Source organism: Cygnus atratus, chromosome 23, assembly GCF_013377495.2.
Source record: "Cygnus atratus isolate AKBS03 ecotype Queensland, Australia chromosome 23, CAtr_DNAZoo_HiC_assembly, whole genome shotgun sequence".
Classification (NCBI taxonomy): Eukaryota; Metazoa; Chordata; class Aves; order Anseriformes; family Anatidae; genus Cygnus; species Cygnus atratus.
In genome coordinates this window covers 2,452,676-2,479,251 of record NC_066384.1, presented here as the reverse complement: position 1 = coordinate 2,479,251, position 26,576 = coordinate 2,452,676, and the positions used below count along the sequence as shown (strand labels likewise).

Below are 26,576 nucleotides of genomic sequence, written 5' to 3'. Positions count from 1 at the left end.
CTCAGCCCCTTGGGAACCCGGGGGCTGCTTCCTCTGGTGCTGCAGGCTCGTGGGGCGCTGCATCCAGCTCTGCTAAGAGGTCCTGAGCTGCTCCGGGGTGTAAAGGATCCAGATCGCCTCCATCCCCCGCCGAAACGGTCATTACGGGGAAAATCTGAAATACAAGCCGGGAGCGCCGGAGCCAGCGCTGGCCGGGCGACGGGAGCGTGGTTTATGGTAGCGGCTTGTCAGAGTTTCCACTGAACACCTCGGGCTTTCTGGGATCTCACATCGGCTCACATAAATTAAATTAAATTAAATAACATAAACTAAGCTAATGTCTGAGCGTTGCGCACCCGATCCCCTCGCCGGGGCGTGAGCGCGTTTGAAGTGCGGCCGGCGCAGACTTCCCCGCGCCGCCGGGACGTGGAGGGGGCAAGAGGGGAAACCGGGGCGGGCGTTTTGGTGCTGAGCCCCATGTAGGGGCACGGAGCAAAGCACGGGGCTCAGCAGCGGGGCTTCGGGCACCCGAGTGCAGCAGGGGACGGGGATGGTGGGGAGGGGGTGCCCCAGGGGGTGCGGGGTGCCAAGGGCTCGGGCTGTGTTGGCAGGGGAAGATGGGGGTGTTTGGGTCCAGGCAGAGGGAGCCACACGCTTTTTTTTTTTTTTTTAAATGAGTTAATTGACAGAACGCGGAAAAGTCACATGCTTTAAACCCGTGAAATCCCCGAGCGAAGGCTGGGCTTGTCAGTCATCCTTATAGGGCAAAGCGAGGGCAGGACCAGGCGAGGGGCCCCACGGTGCGGAGGGGCGCAGCCTCCGCGCCGCCCGTCCCCCCCCCAGCACCTCCTGTCCCCACAACACCTCCCGTCCTCCCCAGCACCTCCTGTCCCCCCCAGCACCATCCCCGCCACCCACACCATGTCCCCAGCCCTGCTGCCACCGCACCTGAGACCCTGCAGTGGGGAGACCCCAGGCATAGGATGGGTGATCACACGGGGGGGCTACCGAGCACCCCACCAGGGGAATTTGCTGGGTGCTGCGTGCGGGGAGATGATGGGTGCGGTGGGGAAAGGATGGGTGCGGTGCCCCAAGAGGTGAAAGGGGACTGTGGGCTGTGGGACCGGGACCCCGGGGTGCCCAGGTTTGGCGGCTGCTGGAGGGGCTGGGCAGGGCCACGGCACCTCCCTGGCAGGTAACCCAATCCCTCCCCACTGCCCCCCGCCCTCCACCCTGCTGCCGAGCAGAAACGCCGCCGAGGCTCCCAGTCCTGAAATTTATTTTAATGTAAACCTAGCTCTGAGGCAGCTTTTTCTCATTTTTAAACTATTTCATATCAATCCTTGGCCTGACATTTGTTTTCTTTGAATTTGGTGGGGAGCGTGGTCTGCATTGCTGAGGATATCTCCTCAGGAATCTTGGCAGAGGCCGCACCGTATCTTTGAAGAAACGGCAAATGCAAAACAGAAGGCAGATATTAGAGGAGCACAAACAAGATTTTCCCCGTGCTCACCCCAGAAGTGGCACAGCAGCAGTGGGACCGGGGGCTCGGGCACTCGGGATGGTGGCAGAGGGACCCCACGGGGGGCACCACAGCTCCCTGGGCATGGGGCGACCCCGCTGGACCCCCAGACCCCAGGCGGGGTCGGTGGCCCCGACACTGGTGGCACTGCCCCAGGTTTTTTGGGTGCCATCGGGTCCCCACCACCTCGAGCAGCCCGGCACGAATGCAGGAGGGGAAATCGCCCGGTGGGGTGGAAAAGGAGAGGAAACGGGGATCAAAGGGCCCAGCAAAAGCGGGGAGACGGGATTTCAAACCCGTGACATTAAAATAAAACGACTGTTAGGATAAACACTGAAACACAGTTTCCCATCCCAGGCAGCCAGCCTCGCTGTCAGAGAGCTGGGAGGCTAGGATTATGTACTTTGGCATTTCACACCCGAGAATAAGTTTTCACAGCAGCTCACAAATTTGCTGTCATATCTGGGCAGCCAGGAGAGCACCAGAACACGGACGAGGAGCGCGGTGGTGCTGAGCCTGGAAAAACAATGGAGTGGGGATGCCGGGACCGTGTCGGGACCACGAGGAGCCCACCAGTGGCACCGGAGCCGCGGGGCACGAGGAGGAGCAGCCTCGGCTCCCGGTGCCCCGGCTCCATCCCTGCCATGGCACGAGGCTGGCGATGGGCGGCGCGCATCCATCCTGGGCTATGGGTGCTGTGGCTGACGGCTCCGTGCTGCAAACCGGAGCCACTGAGGAGGTTTTTGTGAACTCGGGGGTGATGAAGGGAGGTTGTTGTCCCAACGGAGTTTGGATCCGGGCAAGGAGAAGCTCCTGGACTCGGTCACAAGGGTCATCCTGTGGAGCAGCCGTTTGCTGCTTAGATCCTAATGCAGCAAGGAATGAGGGGCTGTGCGCCCAGCCCGCCTTCTCCCCCCATCTCGGCTCTGCCCCCAGCTGCTGTCCCTGGAGCAGCCCCAATGCCCCCAGCTCTTGGCAGCAGCTGGGCAGCCCCGGCCCCCTCCACCCCCAGCCCCAAATTTCGCCCCGGTGATGGGTCGCTGGGTGCCGAGGAGGTGGCTGACGATGCTTCGCTTGCCGTGGGTGCAGCTCGGAAGGATGGGAGGAGATGCCTGGCTGTGGCCACGCTCCCACCGTGGATAATTCTCCGTCATCCCCCATCGTGGGGCTGCCCTGAGCACCCTGCTCCTACGTCCCAGGCATAAAGCCTTCAAGTGCATCCTCGGTGTGACTTCTGGGGCACTCGCTGTCCCACAAACCAACACAGCTCGTCCTGACGAGACCGGGCGAATGCGATCGCTTTTATTTATAAAACACACAGAGGAATAAAGCCCTCTGGAGGAGGAGGGAAGAGCGCCAAGCCGCCTTGCCCCGCGGTGCACTCGCTCCAACCAGCACTCAGCCGCTGTGGCTGGGCTGCGGCTTTGGCCGGGGCCCGGCTGAGTGGCCGCGGCTCTTCCCACCAGCTGCCGGCCCCAAAATGCCCGGCAGCTTTGGGTTCCCACCACGGGCAATGCCTGAGACCTTGGCACATCCAGATACAGAAACCTCCCCCTGGGAATGCGCGGGCAGGTGCAGCGGGACGCAGCAGGTGTATGGGATTTGGAGAGGCACGGGGCTAATCCTGCACAGGGGCACGGCTGTGTGCGCCTTTGGTGTGGTGCTGCCCTAACTCCGCTCTTCTCAGCACACTCACAAGGGACAGGGACCTGCAACAAATAATGAAATGTCCCTGAAGACCCCACGCTGCTCGGTGGGGCCGGGCAGCAGCTCCCCAACCTTTGCAGATCCCTGTGCGGTGTCCCTGTGTGGGATGGGGCAGCGCAGGCTGCGCACCCAAAGGCTCCAGCCGGGACCACAGCTCATTACCAAGCCGGTGACCCCGACACGAGGCCGGTTTCAATGTCTGCGGCTCGTGGCCGCTTGCCTGCAAACTCCCTGCCATGGGAATCGCTGTCTGCGGGGCCCTCCGGGCTTGGCGGATTTCTTTGCAAAACACCCGTCGGGTTTGAAACCCTGCTTCTGTGCGGGACCTGCGAGAACACAGCGGTGCTGGTCCCTGTGGACCCTGCACAAACACTGCAACGCCTTGCAGAGGGCTGGGTTCTGCAGCTGCCACCATCCCACGGTGTCCATGCAGGTGCTGCATGGCACAAGGCAGGGACACCACGCCCTGGCATCACCGACCTCACCACACGCCCCGGTGCTTGGCTCGCTCCGCACCGTCCTTTCGTTTTTTTGGGAAGGGCACTGTCCCCCAGGGAGGAGGAGGAGGAGGAGGAGGAGGAGAGGGGAAGAAGAGGGGAAGGAAAAAAAGAATCCCCACAAAAATGTCTTCATAACAGGAAACGTCTCATAAAATACCTGTGGTTTGGCATGTGTGATCCGACTGGTCAAACTATGCACCTGGCAGGCAACCCTGCTATTAATGCTGCGCGCAGTCTGGTATTTCGGTGGGGCTGCAGCTCAGAGGGGGAGGACGGGAGCGGGAAGCTCGGGGAGCAGGAGCCCTCCGCGGGGCTGGCTGCGGGGGAACGTGCCCGTCAGGTCCCGCGGGGGCTGGAGCAGCCCCATCAGGGCTGAAACCCCGTCTACAGCACCCAGGGGTGCGTTGAGCCGGGCCGAGCCTCCAGCAGAGCGTGCGGCTCCATGCCCGGCTGCAGAGCAGCCCGAGCATGCTGCTGTTAATTACTGCTTAATTACAGCAGGTCAGGGCGCAGGGGTTGGCTGAGCACTGCTGAGCGGGCTCCTGGTGCGGTGAGACCTGCGGAAGGGCCGCAGCACTGACAAACACCCTGCTCGTGCTGCCTGGATCCGTCCAGGGGCTGCGGGTGCTGCTTCCAGGCTGGGCCGGTCGGGAAACCTCAGCCACTGGTGTGTGCCCGGCCCGCGGCGGTCGCACAAAGGCCGTTTGTGAAGAGCCTTGTAGGAGCAGAAACACCGAATTTCGGCAGGTTGGGGCCCTGCTTTTCCATGCTGACCCGTGTCCATGACAGAGCAGATGTGGGGCTCTCTGCCCACGTCTCCAAGTGCTGCGGTGCCGCCGAGGCGGGGGGTGCGAGGAGCTGTTCCCCGGGGATGGCTTCGTTGTGCGCGTCAGCAGCGATCAGCCCGGGGCTCCGCTGCGCTCAGCGGAGGAGTTTTGACAGCTGGAGGTGAGGGATTAAGCCCTGAGCTGTGACCTGCGGCAGGCTCACGCCTCGCTGTGCTGCGGCACGCACACGCCGAGGGGCATTAATCTGCCTTAGCTGATCCCTGACCCGGTGGCTGCGGGATCAAGAGGCGGCACCGACCCCCATCGGCAGCACCCCGGCTCCAGGCAGGATGAACCACGGGCACCGGGTGGCGTGCACAGCGAGCAGCATGTGCTGGAGCAGCGTGCACCACGTGCGTCCCCGCCGTGTCCCAGAAATCAGCCTGGCACCCCCAGGACATCGCCGCCGGGGGCAGGGCGTGCTCCCCGCACGCTCGCCGCTCTCCACACGCCGCACATGGCTCAGGCGTGTCGGGAGGCGAGTCAAGACAGGGAGAAGTACCCAGCTTGGGGTTTGCAGAAATCTTTTTAGCAGCTGTGTGCAAACCAGCTGTTTTATGGCCGGCGCAGCGAGCGGAGTCTGGCTTCCTACAGCCTCGTGTTGTGCAGCCCTCAAACTCCTCCCGCCGCAGCAGCCGCCCCCGTCGCAGCCGCGCCAGCGCCAGCCCCGCTCCCCTCCTGCTCCCCAGCCCGGCCGCGGGCGTCCCGAGCTCCACGGGTGCCGGCTGCCCGAGTGCCTGGCCCCAGCCTGCCCCTGCGGTAGTTAACGCAGCGGGGGTTAATTAGCGCAGAGCCCCCAGCTCCGGGGTTAATTTGGCTGCAGCTCCTGCCTGGATCTGAGCGCTACGGATGGACACAGCCGCTGCCCGCAGCCTGCTGGGCGATGCACTGTGCCGTGCCATGCCATGCCTTTCTGTGCCACGCCATGCCGTGCCATGCCGTGCCGTGCTGTGCCATGCCATGCTGTGCCGTGCCATGCCATGCTGTGCCCTGTCATGCCATGCCGTGCTGTGCCATGCCATGCCAGCTGTGTGCTGGGGCCAGGCGCGGCACTCCCAGGGTGGCAGGAAGCTGCGTGCAGATGGGGTGGGGTGTTTTCTTTTCGACAAGGAAAATGTTTTCTTGTTCCCTCTGATGAAGGCGGGCGAGGCTCTGGATCTGTGCGGCGCGTACAGCAGCATTTGGATCGGATCAGGTGTCATGCATTTAAGGACTCGCCCGTGCCAAGACTCTCCCCGCGCGCTCCTGCGCTGCTCGGCCGAGCCGCTGTGCGATGCCTTTGGCTTTCGCAGCCCGGCCTGCGGAAATAACGTGCTCGCTCTCCCTTTCAATAGCTCACTTTTCGTTTTTGACTGGTTTTATTATTATTTTTAAAGCATGTGTAGCGCAAACCAAATCACCTACCTCCCGCTGGAGTCGGTCCAGCCCCGTGTTGAACTTGGAAAACCTCCCTGCTTTATTTTTTATTGTAAATGACCAGAGGATGGAGCGGCTCGATGGGACACGGCAGCGTCCAAGCCTGCGCCGCCTCCAGCCCACCCACGCGCGCCGGCTGCTCTCTCGGTGCTTTCTCTTCGTGACGTCCCCCCGTGCACTGCATTTTGCAGTGGGGTGCCCATGCCCTGTCCCAAGTGCTCCCAGTGCATGGGGAGTGCATGGGATGGTGACAGGGACAGGGCGGTGACAAACCTAAGTGGGGGCTCGGGAACAGGGCCGGGGCTGGCATGGCCGCGGCTTTGGGCTGGGGCTGAAGCCGGGCCCAGCACTGACGGTGTTTTTACTGCTGGGTTTAAACAAGTTCTGCGCTTTACTGACCTCCAACCACAATCGCGGATCCCCCATGGATCACATATATTGACTTAAAAAATAATTAGCGTCGAAGCGAGCGGGTGCTACGCCCGCCTGCCAGCCCCATCGTTAATACCGAAAGAGCAGGGGCCATAAATCAGCTGCAGCCGCGCGAACAAGCCCGCGGCTGTGAGCGCAGGGGAGTGCATGGCTGCAGCAGTCTGCGAGCGGGGCCGTGCCGGGGGCTCGGACACGGGGCCGGGAAGTGAAAGCAGAGAAGGTGCCGGGATTGCACCACCGCTGCCGGATCCGGCCCCCGTGCCGCACGCCCCTGCCCTCTGCTCGGCGAGCACAAGGCGCAGCCTGTTCCTGGCGCGGCGGGGGCTGCGCTCCCCCAGCCCTGGCGCTGCTGTGAGAACAAGGTGACATTTCTTGTCTTGTTTCTCGTGCTCTAAGTGTGAGATTTTTTTTTCTTTTTTTTTTTTTTTTTTTCCCCTCCGGTGCTTTCATTGCGTGCCAGGGGTTTTTAACACGTCTGCTTGCGCGGTGCCAGGGGAGCAGACACTTGCACAGCTAGCGCGGCGGCGGCGCGCTCTGAAGCTGTGCCAGGGGTCTCCGCGCCGGGCCGGACGCGCACCCGCTGCTCTGGAGCCCGCTCCCCACTGCCAGCCCCTTGGGAGGGACAGCATGGCTCGGCTGAGCCCCCTGAACGCACCCCCTTTATAAACTCTCCGGCCCCATCTGCTCCTGCTGGGCTTGTTTTTCCTGGCCGGGGAGGTTGTGCTCCAACTACTGTACGGCGCGGGGACGGGCAGGGGATGGTGGCTTCATCCCGTGGTGCTCGGGGGCAGGAGGGGCTGTGCCACGGACCCGCGGAGCCCCCAGCACATCTCCCCTTCTCCAGGTGGGAAAAACAAGCCCCCTGTGCTGTCCCTGCTGGCCACAGACGATTTGCTCCCGAACCGCTGGCCCTGCGGGATTTTTGGCCCCTCGGCGAGCCAGCCAGCTCGCGGCGGTGTCTTCAAGGATGGACACATCACAGGGCTGTTAAGAGTGATGAATTACTTAACGCAGGAGATCTCAGGAATGAAAGAGCCTCTTCTTAGGCATGCTGTGCACACTTGATCCATCAGACAAAACTCCAGACATTGCCAGTTTATTAAGTCACTGCCCGGGGGTGCCACCAATCGCAGGGACTCCAGCGGCCAGTGCCTGCCTTAAGCCACCTGCAGGGTCCCAGGCCAGGACTGCAGCCCTGCAGCTCCCTCGGGAGGACAGGTGAAGCCACCCGGCCGCATTAAAGGAGAGCACGGGCGAGCTAAGCCCTGTTTGGAGGTGATCCATGGCCGCTTATCTCAGCCACGGAGCAGGTTGCCTTGATTTAGCACCCAGCGCGCAGCAAGACCGCAGCCGGAGCCAAAGCAGACAGATCGCCGTGGCCACCGTCCCCGTCCCCCTTCTCCCTTTGGCTCCAGGTGCTGCTGATGGCTATGGGGTGTCCCAACATCTGCAGCTCCTCCTGCCCCAGCCACCCGGTCGGGATTGTCCCCGTCGCCACAGCCCCGGTGGCACCCGACGGCACTCGGGCTGAGCCGTGCCAAGGCGCTGCTCCCACCGTGCGGGCTGCTCAGAGCAACAGGGAGCATCCCGCGAAAGCTCCCAAATCGAGGGGAGGAACAAGTCTGAGCAAAGCCCAAGTGGCAGAAAAGAGAGATAGGAAATGAGGGGAAGGGATGGAGTCAGAGCCAGAGGCACAGGGGTCATTCCAGGTAAGGAAAACAAATAAATAGCTGATTCAGGATTTTGTTCTCCTCTTTTATTTAGCAGAAACCGTATTTTTACAGCTGCAGTCCCTTAAAAACGGGATTTTTTTTCCCCCTTAAACAGACCCCTGTAAAATAATGCTTCATAAAAGTAAGCGTTCCTCTTCTAAACCCCGCAAACAATAAGGCCGGTGAGGCGCGCGCTCAGCACTGCCGAGGACCCCGGCAGGGTCCTGCTGATGCCCCCAGCCCCAGCAGCACACGAGGCCTCCACCAACCTGCCAAGTGCTTGCAGCACAGGGAGCAATCCCACGCCAGGGCTCCCTTTACTTAATTTGGTTTAATTATATTTTAGCTTATTTATTTATTTTTCCCCTCTGCGCTGCAGCTTTTTTTTTTCGCTGCTGTTTCAGCAAAAGCGATCCAAGAAATTCTGACCAAATCCCATCGCGCCGCAGCTCTGTCCCCGCCTCCCCACCAGGGAGAGGCGAAGGGCTTAATTCTCATTAATAACCACCACGGGTCAATTATTGCAAGGAGGAGGGAAAAAAAAAAAAAAAAAAGCAAAGCTCTTTGGCATCACGTGTTATTTAAGCTTCTGAAAATAGATGTTCTCCGCAAATCAATCTGTTTGCAGCTCCGCACATGGGGCTGGCACAGAACATGTTGCTAGAGGTGTATTTATAGAGGGTGTTTATTTTAAATAAACAGGCTCTTAAGGCCAAGGCTGCTGCTCCCAAGCTCCGCAGCCATCCCCGGGGCTTTCCCAGCTGAGGGTCCTGTCCTTTGCCCTCTGAGCGAGCTCCTGGTTCTGTGCATGGAGCACCGCAGCTGACCCCGATCGCAGCAAGGTTTGGGCTCTGCCCTCGCCGTTTGGGGCTGCCAGGAGCTGCCTGGGCAGGCAGGGCTCTGCTTATGGCACAGGATCCGTGTGTTTATCCTGCATCCCCCAGCTGGTGCATGTCGGGAAGGGGAACGCTTCCAGGGGCGCAGAGAAAGGGAATTTTGGGTGTCCCCACTCCCCCAGGACCCTTCCCAGGGCCCTGGCTGCATGCTCACCACTAAGCCTTGTGGGACGAGGGGTGGAAATTGGGCTCGGGTCCCCCCTCACTGCCATTTCGTCCGCAGGAGCGGCGCAGGCCAGGATGCTGCCGGACGCCGCGGTGCTGCTGCTGCTGGTGGTGGTGGTCGGCCTTCGCTCGGCGGCGGGAGGAGGAGCGGCGGGCTACGCGCAAGTGAAGTACATGCAGCCCATGGTGAAGGGGCCCCTGGGACCCCCCTTTCGGGAAGGCAAAGGGCAGTACCTCGGTAAGGGACGCGCTCGGCGGGGGGCTGGGAGGATGGGGGGGATGAGGCTTCCTGTGAGACCGGGGGACTGCAACATCCCACAGCATCCCACAGTTGCTGGGTGCTCCCCATCACCCCCGAGCCCCAGGGTCGGCACCGTCCCAGCGGGTGCTGCCCTGCAGATTGCTCTCTTTCCCCCAGAAAAAGAAATAAGACCAGGGGGTGACAGCATAGAGAGGCTGAGCAAAGCCCTTGCTGGGGCTGGGTGGTTTTTCCAGTTCTTGCCCTGCTCGCATCCCTTGGGGTGCATAGTCTTGGGGCTCATGCACGAAGCAGCACCACAGCCCTTTGCTCTCCTCTTCCTCCTTTTCTGCAAATTTTCCAGTGGCTTTGGGTTTCATGCCTGGGCACGGGAGCCCTGACACTCGCTGTGTCCCTCTCGTTGCTGTTAGACCCAAGCCGTCCCCACAAGGCTTTTTTTCCACTCCTCCACCTATTCTGTTTTCCCTGTCTGCGTTTTGCACCAGCTGGGAAAGGAAAGAGGGCCAAGGCCCAAGCTGGGAGACCCAGCCCAGCACGACGAGGGTGAGAGAGAGTGATTTCCTCCTCCACACGTGTTAAATCAATCCCCACCAGGCAACATGTGCCGCTCGGAGGGGCAGAGGCGCTGAGGTCATTGCTCCGAGCCGCCAGCCCCTCTGCCGCGCTTCCAGCCGAGCTGCAGCCTTTCATAACCGCCGGCCCCGAGCCGCCCTGCCTGCACGCCCTGCTTGAACATCCTGCCTGCACGCCCTGCTTGCACGCCCTGTCTGCACGCCTTGCCTTCACACCCTGCCTGCATGCCCTGTCTGCACGCCTTGCCTGCTTGCACGCCTTGCTTGCACACCCTGCCTGCACCCCCTGCCTGCACACACACCCTGCCTGCACGCCCTGTTTGCACACCCTGCCTGCACACCCTGCCTGCACACCCAGCCTGCACGCCCTGCCTGCACACTCTGCTTGCACACCCTGCCCACCCTGCAGCACCCCAGGGCCTGCCTGGGGCTCCCTTTGTGCCCTGGTGCCAAAGCTCAGAAGGGCCCATCACAGCCCCAAACCTGGGGGTTATTAGCTTGTGCTAATTACACGTCGCCTCTGTAAAATTAAAGGTGTTGAGTGTGGCCAGGTATCTCCGGCACTTCTTGGCTCCTCTGCCAAGGGAGCCCCCAGCACCTCCCCGAGGTGCCCGTGGCTGTCGTCACACCCGGGCGATATCAGCACGTCGAGGAGGGGGCGGACGGGGGGCACCGAGCCCTCTCCTTGGCACCCACACGGTGCTCCCACTGCTCTCCTGCAGCCAGCACCAGGGCATGGGCAGTGCCATTGGATGGGGCAGGTCCCTGGGGTGCCCGGCGGCTCTGCTGTGGGGGGGCAAGAGTCACGGGGACCCCCCCCAAAGGCTCGCTGAGACCCAGACCCTCCTGGGAGCTGAAGTCTTGGCTCTGGGAGGAGAAACCGGAGAAGGTTTGGCTGCCGGTGGCTGATTTACTGCTGGGCTGAATGGCTTATCAGGAGTTCAGCTCAGCACATATGTCAGAAAACACACAGCAAAACCTGGAGCCGAGGCATGCTCGGAGCCCCCCCCCTGCTCCCTGCCCCCTTCCCAGCTGTTGTAAAGCTGCTCCCTGAATCCCAGCCAGAGACAAAAACCTTCCAGCGCAGCCTCACCAAAGAGCAGCGTTTCAGCTGCTGATGGGCCGGGATTCAAATATCTTCTCCCTGCTGCTTTTCCTTCTTTTTTTCTTTTTTTTTTTCCTCCTACTTCCTATGCGTCTGAGCGGCTCCTGCTGCCTCCGAGCCTGCTGGCTGTAGCGGAGCAGCGAGCACTGATGCAGGCTGGGCTGATGCAGGGCAGAGCAACCTCACGGGGTGAAGAAGGGCAGACAGCACCCGGGGAGCTCCCGCTGAGGCTGGTGGCCCCGCTGTAGGATGGAGGACCAGGACCCTAGCGACCCTCACCCTCCAAAACCCCACGGGGAAAAACGGGCAGGGGGCCACACGAAGCCGCCGGGGATGCCGGTGCCTCCCGCATCCCACCCAGCTCCCAGCTCTGCTTAACCTCCCCTTGGCAAAGCAAATCCCTGCTGGCCCCCTGCCCTGCTCGGGGCTCTCAGCTGACTCGCCGCGACGGCACAGGGCCGTGCCGGGCCCCCGCTGCCCCCCGAGCCGCCGGGACCCCTGCGGCCCCCTGCTGCTGCCCCAGGCTGGCCTGGGGGGCTGGGACCCCTGCCTGGGGGGCCAGAGCCAGCCCCAGGGCTGCAGGCACTGCCTGGTCTGCTGGTGCCATCTAGTGAGAAGGACAGGGCTGCTTTCCTTGGGGTGCCAGACTGATTTTTCCGACCCCAAACTGGGCTCCTGGCTGTGTGGAGGCAGCTCTGGACAGCTGGCAGCACGGCTGGATGCTCACCCCGTGCCTGGGCTTCATCGCTTCTTTCCAAACACATCCCTCCTTCCCAAGCACATCCCTTCTTTCCAAACACATCCATCCTTTCCAAAAGCCGCAGAGAGGTAGAAATGTTTCTTTCCAAGCTCTGCCTGAGCCCATGCAGGTCCTGAGCAAACAGCACCAGTGGCCACATCCCCTCCTCTGCCCATGGGATCACAGGGCTCTTCGCCCACATCGCCCCTTTCCTCCCTGTGCCTCAGTTTCCCCCTGCATCCTCCCCAGACTGACCAGTGATTTTCTCTAAGCTGTTTTAAGGCCACTGGGGAAGTCGTAGCCCCATGGACAGCCCCATTCACCCTCCTGCCCCTGGCCCCACAGAGAGCAGCAGGCTGCTTTGCCTGTCCATCCCCACAGAGCAGGGATGCTAACAGCATTTAAGCAGATATTTGCATGGTTGGGTTTATTTTGTCTGGGTTCAGAAGAGCATTTATGGTTCTTCTGAGCATGAAGGCTGTCCCAAAGGCCCTGCCTCAGCAGCCCCCAGCTCGCTGCCATGTGTGGGCCGTGCTCAGTGGGGTGCCCGGGGCTCCCCTGCACCCAGCTGGCCCCGGTGCTGCCGTGAGCCAAGCTGCAAGGGGCACAGCTTTAAAGGAAAAAATGCCATGAGCCGTTTTACGAGGGAAGTAGGCCTGAACTGCCAGCAGACAGGCACAGCAGGAGCAGCTGGGGCATCCAGGCCTGCAGCACCTCAGCTCGGGGCACTGGTAGGGTGCTGGATTATTCCCCCGATGGCCAGGTTACTCCTCCTGGTGTATCGAGGTCCCCATGGGGACGAAGGCAGCACCGGGGGCTGCAGGACGCTCCTCGAGAAGCTCCCTGGTGCCAAGGCGAGCGCTCGCGGAGGCCGTGCCTGCCCCTTCCCCTTCCTGCTGCCCCAGCTGGCTCTTTGCGTTAGCATTCAGGGCAGCTTTGTTCATGCTTCGAGGGGAACACATAACCCCATGCTGCTGCCGTGAAAAGCAGAGCTCTGAGACATGCGTCTGTGGTAAGACATGGTCTTTTGAAATAGGATACCGCCAGGGCTGCAATGTCCCAGTTTCTCCCTGCTAACGTCCCCGGTTTGGTTTTCCCGTCTGCTTTTTTGGCCGCCTGCAAGTTGGCAGCTCGCGCCTGGCGTTTTTCTTGCGCTGCCTTGTGTGAGTGTGTGCGCACACTTTTCCCTTCCTTCGTGGGCTCAGCTGCGGAGCCTTGTTCTGATTCCATGCAAAATGACCTAGAAAACTAATTCTTTTCAAACCATTGCAAGAAGAGAAAAAAAAAAAAAAGAGGGGGGGAGAGAGAGAGGAGGAGAAAACACATTGAAATAATTTTCCGGAGGAAAAATTTTCCAGAATTCAAACCCCAGAAATCTGCTTCAGTGCAACGCTTCACGTCTCCCTTGCCTTCTTTCCCACACCGTTTTCTGGGGTGAGGAGCAGGAGGCTTGCAGAAATCCAGTGGCAGTGTCATGACAGACAAGTATTTCCTTAATCCAGGCTGCCAAGTGACCTCTGTTACAGGGGCGGAGGAGTGGGCCAGGCTTTGATATGTAGATAAGCTGCGAAAATGTTTCCATTACCGAAAGAAAAACAAGCAGGCACCAGGCCTGGAGATGGCCAGAGCTAATTGCTGAGCTGGGAAAGGTGAAGCTGCCGCTGGCGCACTGCGAGCCGTGCCTGCTGCTGCCACCGTTGTGCTTTACACGTGTCTCAAACCTCCTCCCGTTGATTAAGGAAACCTGAGGGTGGGCAGGTGATGGTGCTGTGGGTGCTTTGCTCCCCAGGCTGGCTCAGGAGCCCCTCTGCCTCCTCCAGCAGCGCCAGGCTGGGGCACGCAGCGACCAGTTCAGCTCCATTCTTCCTTGGGTTTGGTTAAAATTTGCCCGAGGTGTTGAGGCCCCTTCCTGTGCCCTTCACCTTTCTCACCGTAGCCCCGTGTACATACGGCTGCCAAGCCTTTCCTTCGTTTCAAGCTTCCCAAAAGAGAGCTCATCGCAGTTAGTGTTTCTCACCCATTCCCTGCCTCACGTGGGAAGCGACACCCTGCCTGGGCTAGCCTCAAAGCGTGATTTATGCTCACGTCTGCGCTTTTAATGCTGAGCTGCGGTGGGCATGTAATCTGGCTCGCCTCGGCTTTGTAGTCTCTCAGCCCATTAGTTTCTTTCTTATATCCGTTTGCAAAAGACCTCTATAAATTCTTTAAATGTCAAGTGGTTACGGCCTGTTCCCAGCTGGGCTGACTCACTTGGATGCAACCGAGGTTGCGTTTCCCTCGCAGCTATTGGCTTTTCCTCCCTCCTCAGCGCTTTTTTCTTTGTAAGTTTTTCTCTACCTCGCTGGACACGGGAGCTGAGCCAGAGAACGCCGCTGGCATGTCTTAACGGCTACACGAATCGCCTCTCTGGTCTCTCGAGTACACGCAAGAGGTTTCTTTTTAATCCCAAAGGAGACAATCAAGCGTAGGTCTCTGGGGCCCTGGCCTCACGGGATGGGGTGGAGGGATTATCTCCAGTCCTGGCATCCTCTGTTGCCAGCTGAGCCCAGGCAGCAGCGGCCCAGTCCCACGCTGCTTTCGAGGCTGCTGGGAAGTGAGGCAGCAGGAGGTTTGAATCCAGCTCCTAAAAAAAAATCCCACAGCAGGTCATCACAAAACAGCGCTGCCAGAGCCGACAGTAATTGCCAGTCTTGTTGACACCCTCTGTGGGGGGACAGATGGAGCAAGGCTTCAATTAGTGCCTTGGGCTCTGGCCAAGGTCTGGCCTCAAGTCTGCTGATGTGGTGGCCCAGGAAGCCACCGTGACCACGTTTAAATAAAACCACTTCTGGAGGAGGGCAGGCTTGCAAGGACCCAGTTGAGGGAAGGCTCCCGCTCTCCACAGCCATGCACTCGCTGCAAAATAAATGTTAGCCGCCGACCTGCGGGGATTGTTTCCAGCCCCAGCACTGACAGTGGCTGCCTCCAGCACCACACGCTGCTTGGGGTGGGTGTCACTGCAAAATGAAGGTGCTGCTGGCTGGAGGCACCTGAACCCCACGGCTTCACGCGTCCTCAGCCCACTGTTGCCCCCAGTAAAGCTCTGCGGTCTCCTCTCTCCACAGACATGCCGCCGCTGCTGCCGATGGACCTCAAAGGGGAGCCAGGACCTCCAGGGAAGCCCGGACCCCGCGGCCCCCCCGGCCCCCCTGGCTACCCAGGAAAGCCAGGCACGGGGAAGCCGGGCATGCATGGCCAGCCTGGACCTGCTGGGCCCCCCGGCTTCTCGGGCATTGGGAAACCCGGCATCCCAGGACTGCCTGGAAAGGCGGGGATGAAGGGGATGCCTGGAGCCAAGGGTGAACCCGGCATACGAGGAGAGCAAGGACCTAGAGGACTGCCCGGCCCCCCGGGGCTGCCAGGGCCAGCTGGCATCTCGGTCAATGGGAAACCAGGCCCCCAGGGCGGCCCGGGGCTGCCAGGGTTTCGGGGCGAGCCTGGCCCAAAAGGGGAGCCTGGTCCACGTGGAGAGCGAGGAATGAAGGGTGAAAACGGAGTGGGGAAGCCAGGGCTACCGGGACCACGGGGGAATGGGGGCCCTCCGGGCCCTGCAGGGCCCCCAGGGCCTGTTGGCGTTGGAAAACCCGGCCTCGATGGCCTGCCGGGTGCGCCAGGGGAGAAGGGTGACATGGGACCCCCAGGTGGGCCAGGGGTCAGTGGGGAGCCCGGCCCCGTGGGACCAAGGGGGCCCCCCGGCATCGATGGGATCGGCATCCCGGGTGCAGCGGGGGTGCCCGGCATACAGGGTCCCATGGGACCGAAGGGAGAACCAGGCATTCGTGGCCTCCCCGGTTTGCCGGGCCCCACGGGCTATGGGAAGCCAGGCTTGCCCGGCCTCAAAGGAGATCGAGGCCAGCCCGGGGTGCCGGGAGCCATCGGTGATAAAGGGGAACCCGGCGTTGATGGCGAGCCAGGTGAGCCAGGCCCTGCAGGTATCATTGGGCCACCGGGGCCACCGGGCTCCATGGGCCTGCCAGGCAAGCACGGGCTGCCCGGCTCCAAGGGCGACGTGGGGCCCAGCGGGCCCCCGGGAATGCCGGGGATGCGTGGCGACCAGGGCCCCAACGGCTTCGCAGGGAAGCCAGGAGTGCCAGGAGAAAGGGGTCTGCCCGGCTCACAGGGTCCCCCCGGCCCAACAGGCCCGAAAGGGGAACCGGGCTTCATTGGCCTCCCGGGGGTGCCGGGATTAACGGGTGGCCCTGGGCCAAAAGGGGATGGTGGGATTCCTGGGCAGCCAGGGCTGCGGGGCCCCTCTGGCATCCCAGGCTTGCAGGGACCCGCGGGTCCCATGGGGCCCCAAGGATTGCCAGGGCTCAAAGGGGAGCCTGGGCTCCCTGGGGCTCCCGGCGAAGGGAAGACGGGTGAACCCGGCATGGCCGGCCCCATTGGCCCACCAGGAATGCCAGGAACACCGGGGCTGAATGGGCCGCCGGGCCCACCGGGGCCGCCCGGGCCACCGGGAGCGCCGGGCGTGTTTGACGAGACGGGCATCGCGGGGCTGCACCTACCTGACGGAGGCGTGGAGGGCGCCGTGCTGGGGAACGGCAAGCCGGGGAAGCCGCAGTACGGCCGAGGAGAGCTCTCCGCCCGCATCGCGCCGGCCTTCACCGCCATCCTCACCTCTCCATTCCCGGCGTCTGGCATGCCGGTCAAGTTCGACCGGACTTTGTACAACGGGCACAATGGCTACAACCCGGTCACCGGGATATTCACCTGCCCCGTATCTGGCATTTATTACTTTGCCTACCACGTGCATGTCAAAGGGACTAACGTTTGGGTGGCGCTTTATAAGAACAACGTGCCTGCCACCTATACCTACGACGAGTACAAAAAAGGCTACCTGGACCAAGCCTCGGGCAGTGCCGTGCTTGAACTCAAGGAGAATGACCAAGTCTGGGTACAAATGCCCTCGGACCAGGCCAACGGGTTGTACTCCACAGAATACATCCACTCCTCCTTCTCCGGGTTCCTGCTTTGCCCCACATAACGGCTGTAGGGCACGTTTCCTTTTCACCCACTTTAGCCATAAACTGTCTTTTTTTTTTTTGATAAAAAAAAATTAAAATTAATACAAAAAGAAAAATCACTGGGAAGAACGCGCAAGCCGTTGTCGCGGGACCTTGCTTCACGCTGTTTGATCCATGAGTCAAGAGGGTAATCAGAAAGGAGACATCTTTTCTTTCTTTCTTTCTTTCTCTTTTAGGGGGATAGAGAAGGGAGGGAGGGAGCAACTTCCTCAGTAATGTGTATTTGGAATAAATTTTACCCTAGTGACTGCACATCAAACACAGGAACTCGCTTGGGATGGCAAGGATCTGGCTGTGCAGAACATTGCTCTGCGATCCAGGGAGGGGAGTCTGGAAGACCAGACCCTTCTGGCCCATAATTAAGTGCCCTCGTTTCCCGTTCTGAGCACTAGTCAAATAAATACAGCTGTTGTAATGGATGGTGTATTTGCTAGTCAACACAGGGGTCCTAGGCACTTAACACAAGTGTATATAGCACCGGAGATCCTTGATGGATTGAGAAATTTCCTTTGCAAACCATCAAATGCCCACGTTTCGGTCTCCCCGATGCCTATTTGTTTAGACTGTGCTTTGAGGGGGCCTGTCTTACTCCAGATTCAGTGTGGTTGGATTTATAAACAGAGAAAGTGGAACACTTTGCATAAGCACCTTCTTATAGTAAGTAAATATTATTTTTTAGCCCTCCCCCTCCCTACCTCCCTCATCATCTTTAGGAATAAAACCATCCAGGCACTGGTATCTGGGAGGACGACAGCCAGCCTGGTCCAGAGCTGATCAGGGAAGCTGGGACCCCTGTGATGGATGAACAACGATCCTCCCTCTTGTGTTAATTCATCTCCTGGCAAGTCCGAGGGCTAGTCCTGTCCCATACATTTCTCTGCAGTCCAAAGACTTGACCTCATGAGTGTGTCATTCTCTGACAACACGGGGATGGCACAAAAAGCCTGGCTTACAGTGCTGCTGGCCTGGTGTGACGAAAGGTTTAGTTCTGCTTTCTTCCAAGTGCCTCTTACGGACAACCTGCTTTCACTGCCTCACTACTTCAGGATGTGTAAGCTTTCACATTGGTATTTTCCCTCTTCTCTGGGGACCTTTTTATTAAGAACCAGTGATAACTAACTTTCCATTCAGTCGTTTTACAACGGTGCTATTACCTACTTAACGATGTTATTTACAAGTCTAGTGCAATATGTATCTGTAAAAGCGCGCCGTTGCGGGTGCCAATCTGTGACAGGTTAAAAAAATTCACATTTGTCTGTTGTTACCACTTTGTCTCTCCAATGCTTGAAACGTCATCAACCTAAATATGAGCTACAAGGATTTGGGGAAGGAATGCGCGGATTCTGACCACTTGGCTGCTCTGTCCTTTGCTAAAAGGGAGTGATTGAACTCTGCTGCTTTGCAGATTTTCTCATGGTAGAATAGTGATTGCCACCTGCACTTAGAGTGAAGCAATTCTTCTCATCCCAGGCAAGTAGCACGCTGCTGAAGTTAATCCACGAGTTATACTGCGTGTCCCCCTACCAGGGCACATCCCTGAGAAAATGGCAACGATTTGGTCACCAGCTGAGCAACTATTACCCTCAGATTTTCCTAAAGCCTACTCCATGGCCAAAGAGAAGAGATGTACCAAGAACGGGACTTGGGATTGTTCTCCAGATTGACTGTACAAGATATTTAAACAACTTTTTCTATTTTTTTTCTTTGGTTGTTTTTTGTTTTGTTTTTCTGTAAGCCTGTCCTGTGTTTCTGCCTCTTGCCATCCAGGGCTTCCATTTAAAAACACCCCTATCCCTGAAATTAAGAAACACAGAAGTCTAAAATTGAAAGACCAGCACTTGAGCTGCTGCCCTTCTGGGTTTGGCATCCCTCCGTCAGGATGATTTGACTCCACGGAAAGCTGCAAGTTGTGACGTGAGGAAGTTCTCTCAAGTTGAAACGCAGCCCCAGTGCTGCTGATCCCACTGGACGTTTTTAATTCCTGAGAGCAGGGAGGTGCCAGGGCCACTTGGGTCCTGATCCCAGCTGGAACAGGAGCCATACAAAAAAAGCATCCCTAAAATTAAAAGTGGAAGCTCAATTTCTTCGAGCCCAGCCTTGGGAGGAGGGCTCTGGGACGAAGCCTGTGTCTCCTTTATCGAATTTTCTGTCCTGTGGAGAACAGCAACGAACTGGAGCTGGCAGCACGGGAGACCCGCTGGGGTCTCGCTCCTTCTGCCAGGCAGCTCTGCGGCGGCGGGGCGGCGACGTGCACACTACCTGCAGTAGGGTCCGCAGCTTCCACGTGCTCCCAGGTGCTCTCCGGGGTGGAAGCGTAGTCCTCTTCTTCAACAACGCGATTTATTTATACTGTGCTCTAACCTACGTTCAATCTCGTTTTGTTCTGTGTTGTTTTATTCCGATCTTCCCGTTCTAGCTGGCAAAAAAAGCGGCGACAAAAATACTCGCTGTACCCAAACCGAGTCAGTAACTCGTTCAGTGCTGTAGATATTGTTTTGCATTTCCACTTTCCCTTCACGTGCAGAGCATAAACCATAATCAACCTTTTGCAGCTATATAACCTGTTACATTTACACAGTAATTGAAAGGCAGAGAGATTACATGCACATAGGCTAGAAAAAACGATGCACGGGACGAGGGAGGCTGTTCACTAAACCAGATATCGTCAGGAAGATTTTTTTTTCTGGAGTATTGAGTACGTGATATTCGCCAGCAGAAAGAATTATTTTCTGTCGTGTGTGTGAGCGCATGGGATTTTGGTTTCAATCGCAGTAATAAAAAAAGGTTGGGTTGGATGAAGTATGTCTATTTTTAATTATGAAAACTGCATTACAACATGCATTTTTATATACAAATTCTTACTATTTTTTTTAAATTTGCCTCTAGTATCTTCATTTCTAACCTAGTATATAGAGGTTTTTAGTTTTGTAAATACTTATTACATGCACTGTCTGTCATAGTAAAAGTTGGTTTAAAATGCACTCTTTTTGTGATCGGAAACTGGCCTTGTCTTCAGAACTAAAACTACAGTACTTGATTGTATTGACAAACCATCAATAAAACTTACTGTATAAAAGGTAGGCTCAGCTGTGCCCTTGTCCTGCTTACCTTACCCTCCACTCCTCCGGACAGAAGGCCCCCCAAAAGCTGCACACACAGGACATAAAAACACCTATGGGGCAGACCCTTATTGGAAGGGAAGAGAACGAGCTCGCCTAGGCACGAGCCGACAGCTTCCTTACGCTCCCCACGCACTTGCCACCGACTCCCAAGGAGCACGGCCTCACCTGGTGCTGTCCCTGGCACCTCTGACAAACGTAAAATCCGTTCACAGCGGTGGTGAGGATTATGTCCTCTCCTAGCAGAGGAAACAGGAACACTGCAGAACAGACTCCAGGCAAATCACGTTTCACACGCACGCTTTCTGTGTACATTTTCCCAAGTCCAACTTCAGCTAAACGACAAGGATTCTTTAGAACAGCTACAAAACCCTGGTAGAAACATAAATAAAGCCATCTAATTGCCCAGAAGCCTGACCAGCTCTGTTCTCCAGCTCAGGAGGCTGAGGTCAGATGTTCCCCAGGGCAATGTCATGACTGAAGCCCAGAAACACTACTTCGTGACTTTAACGAAAAGACAGGAGCAGTGGCTAAATAACAAAGATAGCTGCATGATTTTATTTCTTTCCAAGAAAGTCAGAGCTGAATGTTTTGGTATGCATTTAAATTCTGGCCTAAAATGAGCTATATTTTTTAAACAGGAAACTCCTATTCTTCATGAATTCCACACATTTAAAATTATAAAGCTCCTTTAAAGGGAAAATACCTTCTTTTAAATAACTCTGTGAATACATTGACATCTCTGGCAGAAAAATGTGAAAAACCTGACATTTTACACCTCAGATCTGCAGCACAATATACAAAAGACCAAAATTCCACATGTTCTCAGAACAAGATATTCGTTTATACAAGGAAAACCCATTAAAGCATCACACAGAAGACTGGCACTTGAAGGAAGCAGAGTACAGGAAAGACTGGAATGACTATCACGACCAGATTTTCCACACGTGCATGCGGTCTGACACACACAACAGCCATGTGCTGTTATCAGAAGGGAGTGAACTCCGTTCGTGTACAATGTTCACTTCCTGGTGTTACAAGAAATACTAGAGAGAGAACACAGAATTACACTGCCACATTCAAATTTACAAACATTTCCATATGACGACTGCTCGCCTCCTTTGTTTTTAATTATTGGAAAATTGTAACTCTTTTCAGACGTGCCGTACACAAGCTGTTATTCCCTTTCTGACCAGCTCCATTTGGCAAAGGTTTTAAACTTGAAATTCTGGAACAACACAGCTTTGCTAGAATATTCTTGCCCCCCAGTACCAGCTTCAATTCCTGAAATTCTTTTAAACTCTGCTAAATTCTCTCCCAATTAACCTGCTTTTCCCTTTATTTTCAGATGGTTCTTACAAAGTAGAGTTTTAAAGCTATGAGTATTAACTCCTGCTTCCTGCTGAAGTCATTTTTTGTCACTGACTGCAGCAGGAGCAAGAATTCAATCCTTGTGTAACACTAGGTTTCATAACGTACCTCCACCCCCAGATTTAAATAGCAATCTCTTGGTGCTCTGGACATAGGTAGGACGGGATTAAAAATGCAGGGTGCAAGGATTAGGAACTAAGGAAATGGCTGGAGTAGCTGCAGAAATGTGAAAGTCAGCGATATAAGGGAACACAAAATGTAATAAATCAGGACAGCGTCGGGCAGATTGCAGAGCACAGGACACCAAAGGGACAGTAATTAGTTACGCCTTCTTCCAGCGGTAACAATGAGCCTACTGGGATTCTGTCTGCATGCACCAAAGGCAGTTCATAGAATCACAGAATGGCCTGGGTTGAAAAGGACCTTAAAGATTATCTAGTTTCAACCCCCCTGCTCTGGGCAGGGTTGCCAACCACTAGAGCAGGCTGCCCAGAGCCGCATCCAGCCTGGCCTTGAATGCCTCCAGGGATGGGGCAGTTCTTAAAATGCCACTAGCTATGCAAAGAAATCCCTTCTCCAATCTCTGGCACTTTCCATCTTGCCTTTAATGAAGCAAACCTCCCTGTGAGGTCTGTTCTCCCGCATCCTCACTGCACAGTACAGGTGGGAACCGTCCCACCACGCAGGATATCCTCCAGGCTCTCCCCTGACGTGCTGCTCTGATGACTCCCACCCACAGCCTTTAGCTGGTCAGTAGAGAATGGTTTAGTGTTTCAAGTGGAGTGAGCAGACTGTGAGAGCCACTGCTTGACAGAGCACTAACAACTGAAGTGAAGGCCACGGCATACAGAGCAAAGCTGCAAAAAAGTCAGTGGGTTCAGACACCCACCCAGTAATGACAAAGTGACATAGTGGCACGAGGGTGGGACAAAGCAAGAAGCAGAAATCTTATGAAAACTAGATGCTCCTGTACTTCAGAGGAGAGGCACGCCACTGTCCAAGGCGCCACACGCAGCCATTTCCCAGCTAAGCTGGAAGTGAAGGGCACGTCCCGTCTCTTCAAACCCCTCGGCTCACAACAGCAGGCGTCTCGCAGAGGGAGGCTCGCTGGCGTCTGCAGAGCCCCAGCTTTCTGACCAGAAAGGCAGAGGTGACCACCTACTTTGCCTTCTGAACACAAGCTCCCCTCGGGGCTCAGAGCCGTTGGCAGTACAGTTCATACAAGCTATTTGCCAGCTTCTGCGTCTCTTGAAAAGCTTCACAGCTCTGCTCCCAGCTCGGGGGTATCTGTTCTTCACCGTAATAAGCCCCTGCAATGGCTCCTGCCATGGTGGCAATGGTGTCTGTGTCTCCACCCAGAGAGATACAGTAGATGATGGTCCTCTGCAGGTTGCTGTAGTGTTCAGGAATATCTGGGTCTGCTTCCATACAGCGCAAGAAGGAATAAATTGCAGTAGGGACAGACCGCAAAGCTGCGATGCCATTGCCTGTTTAAAAAAACAAAAACAAACACAATTATCTTCAGTGCTGCAGAACACTCTTGTCTTCTTTCCCACAGAAGTACTTTTTTCCCTTTTCATTGCAACATCCTAACACCCCATTGCCAGTTACTTTCTGTATTAGTATTGCTGATTTTATCACGCCAAAGAGCAAAACTAAGTTTGCACAAGACTCCCTGTGTTCACCAGTACCACTCCCACCCTGGAGACCAGATCACAGCCACACCAGCACAGGTTGGCAGTACACATCTACTCAATCCCATCCAACATGAACATCTTACAGCCATTAAGACAAGAGGTCTTAGAATATTAAGAAACTTTACTCAAGATAGTTTTCCTTAGTCAGATTTTTTTCCCCACCAATACAGGGAGGGAGTCACTGGGTCAGGACTCAGGGAATTACTGCCTGGAGAGCACACGCAGCCTTTCCAGCACACACAGTGCCTGGCAGGCAGCAGGGGCCAACGTGGTAGCCTGGGGGAGGACAAATGACCCTGGCTTACTGAGTTGGTCCTGCTTCCAGCTCTTTTCTAATACTTGTACTGAGAAAGGTATTTACCTAATTCAAACAATACATCATCTTTGGGAACGCTGCTGAGCTCCAAAAATTCTTTTATTTTCTTCAGGCGCCTTGAAAATGGTAAGTCCTCAAATCCCAGCCTGGAAACAAGAGCGCAACGAGGAAGAGAGACTGTGAAAAGCCAGAACAAACTGTACACAGCAGTGTTAGTGCTCCTCACAGCTACTTACGCTCGGGCATCGGTAAGAGACTTATCATCTGCCTCTATGTCTTCCATGTGGCTAATCAGCTGCTCAAGGAAGGTCTCCTTGCTGAGTTCTCCCTGCAGGGCGAGATGCACTGCCAGGGCCTGCAGGATGGCCCCATTGTAACCCAGGGAGTTGGCATGGGTTAATTCAGCACTGAGCTTCGCAAACTGTGAATGAAAACACATCATTAGCAAAACTGAGAGACCATGGTGGGACTCGCCTGACAGCAGGGAGTCGCAGGTGCCCAAATGAGCCAAGAATCATACCTTCTTTACATCCTGAACATCAGAATAGGCGAGTGAAATGCCTGCCACCCTCATAGCACCGCCATTTCCATAGGAGCCTTTCCCATTAAACTGGGCTCTTGCAGGTTCAAACACATCACTGCACTTGGGGCTCAGGAGCTTCTTAAAGACATTGACAACAGCCATCCCATAGCCCCTGTTGGGTTCCTTCTTGTATTCCTCAGCAAACCTGCCGGGGTCAAGACAGCAGCAGTTACACAGGTGAGAAACAATACAAGGGATACTCGGTCTGTTACTGAAGTTGCAAAGGGTTGTAAAAGGCACCTTATAGAGTGAATTAATAGCACATAGATAATCCAGTGACAGTCATGGTTCAACTGATTCACTTCTGCATACAAAGAATCTCACTCCCAAAAATTGGTGTGAAAGGAGGAAAGGGTGTATAAACATCATCTTTCACAACCCACTTGTTTCCCTCTCAACTTTGCTTTGAAATAGAAGCAAACTGGAAACATTTCCCTGGGTCACAACCACAAAGAAAGTCTTTTGTTCAAGTTCAATTGAAGTGTTTTCTAAACAAATAAATGTTCTCCCCTAAGTGGAACCAAATGCTGCCAGGGCTGTGGATCCAAAAGGGAAATGGATCATAAACAAGCTGAAGCTGACCTCACTAATATTCACTAACTAAATTAAGGGAGGTACAAACATAAATAGCAACAAATAAACATGATAGGAAATGCTTCTGAAATGTCTAAGCGTTATCTTTCACAAAGGTGGGTAAATGCACACGCCTGCAATACAGAATGGTAAAACAGCATGTCCCAAACTGCTTCGTTTCCAAGCATATTCTGAACTCACATTAAAGCTAATGATGCTGTATGTTCCAGGACAGCGCTAAGCACATAATAAATTACAGGATTAGCAATCACTCTTATTTTCTCCACAAATTAACAATGACTTTGCCTTAGCCCCCGTCCCCTTTTGCAGAAAATTAGAGTGATTGCTTCACTTTAAGAAAGTTTTGCCATTGCTAGTACATGTCAACACCCTGGCCTCAGAAGCTGGCTACAGTCCTTACCTCTTGGCCATGTCAACTTCGTCAAACTCTCGCTTGGCCAGCAGAGACTGCACCACAGACCTGCTCATGGCCGTGTCGTCTGTGTACGAAAGCGCTTCTAAAATAGAAGGTCAAAACATAACATGACCGTCCAAGGACAAGCTCCTGTCCTTCTCAGCTCTTCCCTACTCTCCAAGGACCCCCTATCCGTATAGTTGGAGTTAAAAACTACCAGAAGACCTACAGCAACTCACGCTCACTGGCCAAGACCATTAGAGCAACAAGGCACAGAGCATGAGGGATGCAACCACAGCAAGAACGAGACAAAAAGCATTTCAAGGCAAATAAGAGCCAAGACAAAACGTTTGATATTTCATAGGCACAGATGGACAAGTCAGAGATGCCTCTTTTTTTCTGGGAGTTTACAGCATGCCCTGACAAGCAGAGAAGAGGAAGCAATGCTGCATTTAAGGTATACAGCAACAAAATTGTGCTACCGAGGCAAGGCGACGCTCCTGCACCCCAGTTTCGCTCAAGCAGTGGCTGAGGGCCCTCAGCATCATCTCCACGCCCGCCATGTGGGCAGGGGCCAGGACACGGCCGTGGGGAGCTAGCAAAAGGGGGGGCACCCCAGCCTCAAAAGGGGGAACCCCAACCCCAACGGGGGGACCCCAGCCCCACAGCACCGGGATCCTGCACCCGGGCAGGGTCGGGGGATCCCCGGCTCCTCGCGGTTGGGGTCTGCCCGGTGTGAGGGGGTCTCAAGGGGCTCCCGGTGCCGGTCCCCTCCCGAGGGCCCCGCCGTTCCGCCCACCTCTGCGGGCGCTGCCGGGCGGTTCTCCCTCACCGGCCGGCCCGGGCGCCGGTTCCAAGCCGCGGAGGAAGCGCAGCAAGTCGGGCAGCTTCACGACGCTCCTGCCCTCGAAGACGGCGCCCAGGCAATCGCCCAGCAGCGCCCCGGCCAAGCAGCCCCGGAACCGGGCGGGACCGGGCCGAGGCCGGGGCGCCGCCGGCGACCGCCCCGAGCCCGAGCCCGGTCCCGACCCGGAGCCCGCCGCCGCCGCCATTTTGTCCCGCACCGCCCCGCCGCCGGCACCAGCGGCCCCTGGCGGCCCGGAGGGGAGCGGGCTGAGAGCCGGGGGCTGCACCGGGTCCCCGGGGGCTTCACGGGGCCGGTGGGGGCTGCCCATAGAATCACAGAATCATTAAGGTTGAAAAAAGCCTCCAAGCTCACCTCGTCCAACCGCCCGCTACCACCACCATCACCCACTGACCACGTCCCCAAGCTCCACGTCCAACCTCTCCTTGAACGCCCCCAGGGACGGTGACTCCACCACCTCCCTGGGCAACCCGTCCCAACGCCCGACCGCTCTTTCTGAGAAGAAATGTCTCCTCATTTCCAGCCTGAACCTCCCCTGGCACAACCTGAGGCCATTCCCTCTGGTCCTATCCCTGGTTACCTGTGAGAAGAGGCCAACCCCCAGCCCCCCACACCTCCCTTTCAGGCAGTTGCAGGGAGCAATGAGGTCTCCCCTGAGCCTCCTCTCCACCAGCAGCAGCAGTGGAGCAGCAGTATTCCCAGCCGGCTGCTTTGTCTCCCTGTGCTGATTTTTCCTCCAT

At 56.6% G+C, this 26,576-nt stretch overlaps 2 protein-coding genes across 3 annotated transcripts in view; one reads left to right on the top strand and one right to left on the bottom strand.

Moving 5' to 3' along the window:
- Nucleotides 1–20,416, top strand: part of COL8A2 (collagen type VIII alpha 2 chain) — a 33,112-nt gene extending 12,696 nt beyond the window's left edge. For both annotated transcript variants that reach the window (XM_035562066.2, XM_035562067.2), the window contains exons 2-3: nucleotides 9,215–9,394; nucleotides 14,936–20,416. In XM_035562066.2, coding sequence (XP_035417959.1) covers nucleotides 9,232–9,394; nucleotides 14,936–16,857 — 2,085 coding nt within the window. In that variant the 5' untranslated portion in view covers nucleotides 9,215–9,231 and the 3' untranslated portion in view covers nucleotides 16,858–20,416. The remainder of the gene's footprint in view (nucleotides 1–9,214; nucleotides 9,395–14,935) is intronic.
- Nucleotides 20,417–20,554: 138 nt separating this feature from the next.
- On the bottom strand, nucleotides 20,555–26,029 carry ADPRS (ADP-ribosylserine hydrolase). The gene is made up of 6 exons (XM_035562114.2): nucleotides 25,771–26,029; nucleotides 24,978–25,074; nucleotides 23,921–24,128; nucleotides 23,637–23,821; nucleotides 23,446–23,546; nucleotides 20,555–22,874 (listed from the first exon to the last, which is right to left on the bottom strand). Exons 1-6 carry the CDS (start codon nucleotides 26,021–26,023, stop codon nucleotides 22,582–22,584), a joined length of 1,137 nt encoding a protein of 378 aa, XP_035418007.1. The 5' UTR covers nucleotides 26,024–26,029; the 3' UTR covers nucleotides 20,555–22,581.
- Nucleotides 26,030–26,576: the final 547 nt, after the last annotated feature.

Bases quoted from the DNA above. Each gene is read 5' to 3' on its own strand.
- ADPRS (XM_035562114.2), bottom strand. From the start codon at position 26,023: ATGGCGGCGGCGGCGGGCTCCGGGTCGGGACCGGGCTCGGGCTCGGGG. The intron at 24,129-24,977 runs GTAAGGACTGTA...TGACCCCGGCAG, and splicing joins GAAGTTGACATGGCCAAGAG to GTTTGCTGAGGAATACAAGA. The intron at 23,547-23,636 runs GTAAGTAGCTGT...TCTTGTTTCCAG, and splicing joins TCTCTTACCGATGCCCGAGC to GCTGGGATTTGAGGACTTAC.